Below are 8,693 nucleotides of genomic sequence, written 5' to 3'. Positions count from 1 at the left end.
TAGTCAAACACACATGTTCACTTCCACAGGCTGGTTTTACATGTGATTTAAGTTCCTCAGTCAGTAACTCTGGTGACTGTAATATGTAGCGGTTCAATCCAGGACACTTACATCTATGTCTCCAAACCAACAGACCGAGAACTAACGATTCAATAACAGCTATAGTTATTGAGGCTATATAACCACCTGAAATTGTATCACACTTTTCACGTTTTTCTGCAGGCTCATCTGAAACATGAAAACAGATTGACACAGATTAGTGTCTAGGAAAGAGTTGCCTTTTACAAATTCTCACGTGTTGCTGTTAGCAACCATACACATCTCCAGCTAAGGCTGACAAACTGGCCATTCACTCACTGTCCATTTGAGCTTACCTGATCGAGCTTGGGCAGTCTTGTTGGCTTGATAAACTCGGCAGGTGAAGGTTTCCTCAGTCTTTTTTTCTGGTACCGTCAGATAGCTTCTCACGTTGTAGTGTATGTTATCTTCAGAGACTATTTCTGGTTCCTTCTCAGGGGTGAGTCCGTCTCCCTCACCATCCCACCACTCTACATTAGCGTCTGTGTACCATGTTGTAGCCTCGCACTGTAGACGCACCTTCCCGTCACTGGCTCCCAATACCGAGATCACCGGAGATGCTGTAACTACACGATAACATACGGGTTTAAATACTTCAGCAGAGGGCATCTGCGAATGTAACTTTGTGTTGAGATGGTTGAACTGGCTGGCACCGCTCCATGGGCGGATCTACAGAGGGGCAAGGGGGGTCAGCAGCCCCTCCACTCTAGAGCCTTGCCCCCCCAGCTGCCCCCCGACTCTAGAGCCTTGCCCCCCCAGCTGCCCCCCGACTCTAGAGCCTTGCCCCCCCAGCTGCCCCCCGACTCTAGAGCCTTGCCCCCCCAGCTGCCCCCCGACTCTAGAGCCTTGCCCCCCCAGCTGCCCCCCGACTCTAGAGCCTTGCCCCCCCAGCTGCCCCCCGACTCTAGAGCCTTGCCCCCCCAGCTGCCCCCTAACTTTTGGTGATCCAAAAACTGTACTTGTAAAAACAAACAGCCACTATGTCCACAAGCTTCTCAAAACATTGAACTGAACAATACATTTACCGAAAGTGAACAATTACATTTTAAATGTTATATGTATTCTTAACCCCCTGCCCGTGCAGAGTGGCGTTCACACAGTCTAGCTATTTATTAATAGTATTCAGGCCCGGAGTAATCACCGAATAAAACGATGTGTTAAGTTTGTTAAGTTACTGTGTGACTGATAAGTAAGCTAATAGGCTACACTAGGTTTCAGACCGTGCATTAAAAAGTGCAGTTTTCAGTTGTCGCGCATGCTCTCTTTCTCAAACACAAGTGTGTGTACCAAGGTTGTTGCCATGGACACAACCCTAAACCGTAATTTATTGTTGTGGAGGGAGTTAGCAAGATTAAGCTGATGCGAAAAGAATAACATGGATGGGAAAAAGATCCCAGGAGGAACTGAAAAAGCCAGGTAAAAAAAGAAAGATCTGTCACTTCATAAATCTAGGTTCCTGCAAGGGTGGGAAAAATATGTTTGCTATCCGCGCGAGCATTAATGTGAAGTTCCGATTTCAGCTCACATCAAAACCTTGACTAGGTCCTAGGTTCAGGTTAAGCCCAGAATTTTCAACGTTTGGCTTGGCCCCTGATGGGGATGGGCTGGTTTGGGCCATTACACTCCCGTGCTAAAAATGGGTCCCACTCCGGCCCTAACTGGGCTTATTCCTGTTGTGAATTAAAAACGCTTGTAGTGTGTAAACCAGGCATGATTAAACAATAACTACTGTAGTTTAAAAGTATTTTTGTGTTTGTTTTGTTAAAGCCATTCACATAGGGATTCCCACCTGCCGTTTACCCATGCCACTCTGTCAAGACCTCTTGCCACCCCTTTGCCACCCCATGTAAAATGTTCTAGATCCGCCACTGTCACTGCTCACTCACAGCTTTTACAACTTTGCGGCCCCGTCATTTAGGCCTACAATTGTCACGTGAAAACACCATAGGAAAAAAACGAATATGGGAACCTACCAACAGTGATACGGGTTGTAGTCACCTTCCTACGATTAAAAAAGCATGTGTAATTTCCTGCATCCGACAGTTTAACCTGCAAGAGTTTCAGGGAAATGTTGCCTTTCTTCAACTCATCTGTTCCTAACAGTGCTGTCCTGCCTTTGTAGGACGGTATCTGGCCGTCAGTCTCGTCTTTGTTGCCCCGGCGAACGTGTACATATGGACCTTTATCCTCCTCAGATGTTCGCCACTCTATCGTCATGCCCATGGCACTGTGGCCGGGTCCGAGGGAACACGGTAGAGTGACGTCGCCCCCAACTACGGTTGCGGGATGCGAGTCCCCCGCCATAGCATAGATGAAGCGGATAACTACCAGGAACGCAACACCAAGTAGCATGGTGAAATTCCTAAGAAATGTTTATTCATTAAAACATGAAAATGTCACTTGATACCTGCTAGACTAACAGAAATGTGAATATCCAAAGTGTAACAACCTTCTTCGAGTGGTGGTAGCCTACTCACCTCCTCAGAGCCTGTTATATTACTAAATCGTCACAACAATTGCAAATTAGTTTCACTTTTATTTTACATTTGCAATTGTAAACTTCGAAGTTTTCTTTTCCGGGTTGATTGGAGGAAAGTGACAGTGCGTCCTTTTTTCATACACAAAAAGAGACATTGACAGATGTCGGAATGATAAGATTTTCATAATTGGAATTTAGAAATGTAATTGAAGTAGCAAAGCCGGACAATGAGAGAATAATAGTTCTCAATTCTCGAGGCCAGCTGATAGGGCGCCACCTAGTGGATTTATCACGTGTAGTGTGCCTTGTGCATCAAAGGTGCAAGGTACGTCAATGAATGTAGGTTAAATGTCTTTAAAGTGGACATCACACAACATAATCAACATTTTATAGTACTATGAACTCATTGACCACTGAACTTCATTCACACAACTGTGTTGTAGATTTAAAGGAATTAGTGTTTGCGCACATAACCCACAGGATAAGGAGTGTGTGGTTTACTCTCATGGTATCCTTGCTGCTTAGACAGAATCTGAATCTGAATCAGAAAGGGTTTTATTCGCCATGAAAGTTCGCACAGACAAGGAATTTACTGTGGCAGGAATGTGCATACATTAAACATATATGAATCTTAAATAAGTAGTGTACAAGTCTAACCAATACTGAAGATACAAAGTCTAACTAATACTAAGGGGCTAAAATATGTAAAACATTTAGAATAAAATATGTATAATATACAAATACAAATGGGGCAACAATATGGCAAGTTGTCCTGTGCAGATAAAGTGATAAGTGGTAAAGTCAGTGGGAGTCCTTGGCCTTGTTGAAGAGGCCAGCAGCGGATGGGAAGAAACTGTTTGTGTGGCGTGAGGTTTTAGACAGTGTGTGTGTGTGTGTGTGTGTCATGGTATCCGCCCCCCTGCTGGTTAGACAGTGTGTGTGTATGAGTGTGTGTTTGTGTGTGTGTGTATCATGGTATCAGCCCTCCTGCTGTCAGTCAGCAGCCAGACAGGATGGAGTTCACACCACTCTTATTGATGCTCTGTGAGTAGGCCTGCTGTGTGTGTGTGTGTGTGTATGATTGTGTGGGTGTGTATGTGTGTGCAATGTAATGTAATTGATTAATTTTGCAGAAGTTTTTATCTGGATTTTGAGTAGATTAGATTCAACTTTATTGTTATTGAACAACACAAGTACAGTACAACGAAATGCAGATCCCTTCTACCACTGAGCGTGTGTGTGTATGTGTCTGTGTGAGAGAGAGGAGAGAGAGAGAGCATAAGAACGTGTCTGTATCTCTCTCCCCCTCTCTCTCTCCCTCTCTCCCCCCTCTCTCTCTCTCCCTCTCTCCCCCCTCCTCTTTCTCTCTCTCTCTCTCTCTCTCTCCCTCTCTCCCCCCTCCTCTCTCTCTTCTCTCTCTCTCTCTCTCTCTCTCTCTCTCTCTCCCTCTCTCCCCCCTCCTCTCTCTCTCTCTCTCTCTCTCTCTCTCTCTCTCTCTCTCTCTCTCAGCAGTATTAATGATCCCTTCTGAGGCTGCACACACAGCAGGTTAGTAGACATTGTGTTTTGGTCTGCAGTATTCTTCTCCTCCACCTGTTTCAGCAGATACTCTATTAGTGAGACTGTGTTGTTGTATTTTAACTGACTGGTCTCTTCTGTTCTCTCTTCCTCTCTCCCCTTCTCTTCTTCTTTCTCCCATCCTCTCTCTCTCCTGCAGTCTCTCTGATTGTCAGTCCCAGCAGATCTCAGTTCTTCAAGTATGAGTCTGTCTCCCTGAGCTGTGAGGATCAGGGGAGCTCTGCTGGAGGGAGGGTGAGGAGGAACACCACTAAGAGATGGCTGGAGGCGTGTCCTGCTGACTGGGGTGTTGGTACAGCAGGCTCCCCCTGCTCCATCCAAGACACGTTCCCACACGACACTGGAGTGTACTGGTGTGAATCTGTATCAGGGGAACACAGCCATGCTGTCGACATCACAGTACATGGTACGTTCCCATGGTCTGAATAAATCACTGTCGTTTCATAGGATTATCTGGAAAGATCATTTGAATCTGTCTCCTCTGTTGTAGATGGAGCTGTGATCCTGGACAGTCCTGTCCTCCCTGTGAACCAGGGACAAGCTGTGACTCTACGCTGTCTACACAAAGACAAGGAAGCTACAAAACCATTCTCCAACTTCCCAGCTGCCTTCTACAAGGATGGATCTCTGGTCAGGACTGAGGCTGCAGGAGAGATGACCATCCCTGCTGTGTCTACATCTGATGCAGGGTTGTACAGGTGCAGCAACTCTGAGCTGGAAGGATCTCCAGAGAGCTGGCTGGCTGTGAGAGGTGAGAACTAAAGTAGTAAAGGTGTAGGTGTGTATCCATCTCCATCTTTATCTCCACCTGCATCTTTATCTCCACCTCCAGCACCACCTCCATCTCTTACTTCACCTCCAGCCCCCCTGCTGTCTCTGCCCAGACTGCTGTGTAGTATCCTGGTGTCTCTTCCCTACCTGGTGGTCACTGCCCTGCTGCTGGAGAGGTGCTGCAGGTCTAAAGGTGAGGTCATGGTCAAGTTCATTGTCAAATATGTGTAATACTGATTAACATTACATGAAATCTTGTGGACGCTTTAATCCAAAGCGACGTAGAAACAGCTTTCAGTGGTCAGAGTCAATGGACTGTATAGTACAGATCTGTATTGACCAGACACATCGCATAGTAACCATATCTCCAGGTGTGTCTCCAGGTGTGTGTCCAGGTGTGTGTTCAGGTGTGTGTTCAGGTGTGTGTCCAGGTGTGTGTCCAGGTGTGTGTTCAGGTGTGTGTTCAAGTGTGTGTTCAGGTGTGTGTCCAGGTGTGTCTCCAGGTGTGTCTCCAGGTGTGTCTCCAGGTGTCCTAACACTCCTCTCTCCTCTGTCCAGGTGTGTGTTCAGCAGCTAAGTGTGATGAAGAGGAGCTGTATTGATGTCACAAAGTGACCAGGTAGACCTGTTAGCCTCCCCATCCCTAGTCTCTCTGTTAGCATAGCTATCATTAGCCTTGTGTAGAATTAGGTTTCTGCTAGCCTAGCCACCTCTCTGTTAGCATAGCTATCATTAGCCTTGTGTAGAGTGAGGTGTCTGCTAGCCTAGCCACCACTCTGTTATCATAGCTATCATTAGCCTTGTGTAGAATTAGGTTTCTGCTAGCCTAGCCACCACTCTGTTAGCATAGCTATCATTAGCCTTGTGTAGAATGAGGTTTGTGCTAGCCTAGCAATCTGTCTTATAGGATAGCAGATTGATAGATGTTTACATTGTTGGATGTTTTTCGTTGTTTTACATGGAAGAATGATGCACTGCTGGGGAGTCAGGTGGCTGAGCGGTTAGAGAATCGGGCTAGTAATCAGAAGGTCGCCGGTTCGATTCCCGGCTGTGCTTAATGACGTTGCGTCCTTGGGCAAGGCACTTCACCCTACTTGCCTTGGGGGAATGTCCCTGTACTTACTGTAAGTCGCTCTGGATAAGAGCGTTTGCTAAATGTAAATGTAATGTATTGTTGCTGTTCAGATGTATTTGTATGTGTTCTCAGGAAGACATTTTGTCAGCTTCTGTATAAATAGCCTGCAGAGGTTGGCATGTTTTGTAGTGTTGAGGTGTGTGTGTGTATGTGTGTGTGTGTGTGTGTGTGTATGTGGGGGGGGGGGGGGGGTCCCATTGTTTTCTAACCCTATCAGCACCTGGTCTCCATCCTGTATTTTCAATAAATCTTCTTCTTCAAGCCACATGACGTGTTACCGTGGAAACGGCAGGGTATGTTTCTGAGAAAGGAAGCTGGCTACAGGTACTGAGAACTGCTGCAAAACCACAGAGGAGAGAGCTGTGGTTCGACCGGAGAGGGAGACAACAGAGATAATTTCCTTTCATTGTGTGACCTTTTCTTGTTTATTGTATCCATAAGACAGGTGGACAGAGACAAGAAACTGGAGTGAGATTGAGGGAAGACGTGCAGGAAAAGGCCTCCCCCGCATTAGTCTTAAAGGAAAAAACTCTCATCCAAGTGAGCTAGAGCCATGAGATGAAAAACAGGGTCCAACGGAATATAGAACACTTTGTATCCAAGGAAACATAGAACCTTTGAGGTCAAAGGGTTCCATTAAGAACTGTTAATGGCTTTCCATAACCCCTTGTGGAGTTCTAACATTAAGTAAACTGTTTCTAGATGGCTCTATTGCTGTTACAAAGAATAAATAATATGTCACCTTCAGCAGCATCCTCTAGTGTACAGCCTCACACAAAACAGGCCTGTGTCTTTTAGAGTTTGGTGGAAAACACAGAGAAACAGATCGTTTTTTGAGAAACAGACCACATAATCAATCTTCTTTCAAGGCATCAGTGACCAAGCGGATGATAAAACAAAAAGAAGTTAATAAAAATAAAGCTGCTTTTTGACAGTAAAAATTCTGTCAAGTCAAACTTTCCATACACTTAGCCATTAACCTGAGGCTCACTAGCGCCCCCTGCTGGACATGACTATACATGGCATCCCAGGTTCCTGTGTACTGGGTGATGGTTTAACCTGGAGGGGGGTGGGTGGGGCTGGACTATGGGTGATGGTGTAAGTGGCGTAGGTTTGGTTTGAACATCGATGGGAAGAAACATATTTTTGGAAGAAATTAAAGTTTTGTTTCCTGGAAACCCTGCCTTGCCTGCTTCTCTATGCACTGGGACCCTCTCCTACACTCTGTACATGTCACACTGGGATCCTCTCCTACACTCTGTACATGTCACACTGGGACCCCCTCCTACACTCTGTACATGTCACACTGGGACCCTCTCCTACACTCTGTACATGTCACACTGGGACCCTCTCCTACACTCTGTACATGTCACACTGGGACCCCCTCCTACACTCTGTACATGTCACACTGGGACCCCCTCCTACACTCTGTACATGTCACACTGGGACCCCCTCCTACACTCTGTACATGTCACACTGGGACCCCCTCCTACACTCTGTACATGTCACACTGGGACCCCCTCCTACACTCTGTACATGTCACACTGGGACCCCCTCCTACACTCTGTACATGTCACACTGGGACCCTCTCCTACACTCTGTACATGTCACACTGGGACCCTCTCCTACACTCTGTACATGTCACACTGGGACCCCCTCCTACACTCTGTACATGTCACACTGGGATCCTCTCCTACACTCTGTACATGTCACACTGGGACCCCCTCCTACACTCTGTACATGTCACACTGGGACCCCCTCCTACACTCTGTACATGTCACACTGGGATCCTCTCCTACACTCTGTACATGTCACACTGGGACCCCCTCCTACACTCTGTACATGTCACACTGGGATCCTCTCCTACACTCTGTACATGTCACACTGGGACCCCCTCCTACACTCTGTACATGTCACACTGGGACCCCCTCCTACACTCTGTACATGTCACACTGGGACCCCCTCCTACACTCTGTACATGTCACACTGGGACCCCCTCCTACACTCTGTACATGTCACACTGGGACCCTCTCCTACACTCTGTACATGTCACACTGGGACCCCCTCCTACACTCTGTACATGTCACACTGGGACCCCCTCCTACACTCTGTACATGTCACACTGGGACCCTCTCCTACACTCTGTACATGTCACACTGGGACCCCCTCCTACACTCTGTACATGTCACACTGGGACCCCCTCCTACACTCTGTACATGTCACACTGGGACCCCCTCCTACACTCTGTACATGTCACACTGGGACCCTCTCCTACACTCTGTACATGTCACACTGGGACCCTCTCCTACACTCTGTACATGTCACACTGGGACCCCCTCCTACACTCTGTACATGTCACACTGGGACCCTCTCCTACACTCTGTACATGTCACACTGGGACCCCCTCCTACACTCTGTACATGTCACATTGTTTCTGTACAGAGGGGAGTCAGGTGGCTGAGCGGTTAGGGAAGCGGGCTAGTAATCAGAAGGTTGCTGGTTCGATCCCCGGCTCTGCCAAATGACGTTGTGTCTTTGGGCAAGGCACTTCACCCTATTTGCCTCGGGGGGAATGCCCCTGTACTTACTGTAAGTCGCTCTGGATAAGAGCGTCTGCTAAATGACTAAATGTAATGTAAATGTAAATGTAAA

At 47.1% G+C, this 8,693-nt stretch overlaps 1 protein-coding gene across 4 annotated transcripts; it reads left to right on the top strand.

Moving 5' to 3' along the window:
• The first annotated feature begins 3,567 nt into the window (after positions 1–3,567).
• LOC136967649 (low affinity immunoglobulin gamma Fc region receptor II-a-like) lies at positions 3,568–6,212 on the top strand. 4 transcript variants are annotated; one of them, XM_067261515.1, is made up of 7 exons: positions 3,568–3,601; positions 4,067–4,105; positions 4,275–4,541; positions 4,626–4,886; positions 5,020–5,099; positions 5,465–5,525; positions 5,872–6,212. In XM_067261515.1, the coding sequence occupies exons 1-6, from the start codon at positions 3,571–3,573 to the stop codon at positions 5,519–5,521; spliced, it is 735 nt and encodes a 244-aa protein (XP_067117616.1). In that variant the 5' UTR covers positions 3,568–3,570; the 3' UTR covers positions 5,522–5,525; positions 5,872–6,212. The 4 variants fall into 4 exon arrangements, with proteins under 4 accessions (XP_067117616.1, XP_067117614.1, XP_067117615.1 ...); XM_067261513.1 differs by having other exon boundaries at positions 4,968–5,099; XM_067261514.1 differs by having other exon boundaries at positions 5,465–6,212.
• Positions 6,213–8,693: the final 2,481 nt, after the last annotated feature.

This window comes from Osmerus mordax, chromosome 23 (assembly GCF_038355195.1).
Source record: "Osmerus mordax isolate fOsmMor3 chromosome 23, fOsmMor3.pri, whole genome shotgun sequence".
NCBI lineage: Eukaryota > Metazoa > Chordata > Actinopteri > Osmeriformes > Osmeridae > Osmerus > Osmerus mordax.
This window is presented reverse-complemented; position numbering and strand designations above follow the sequence as displayed.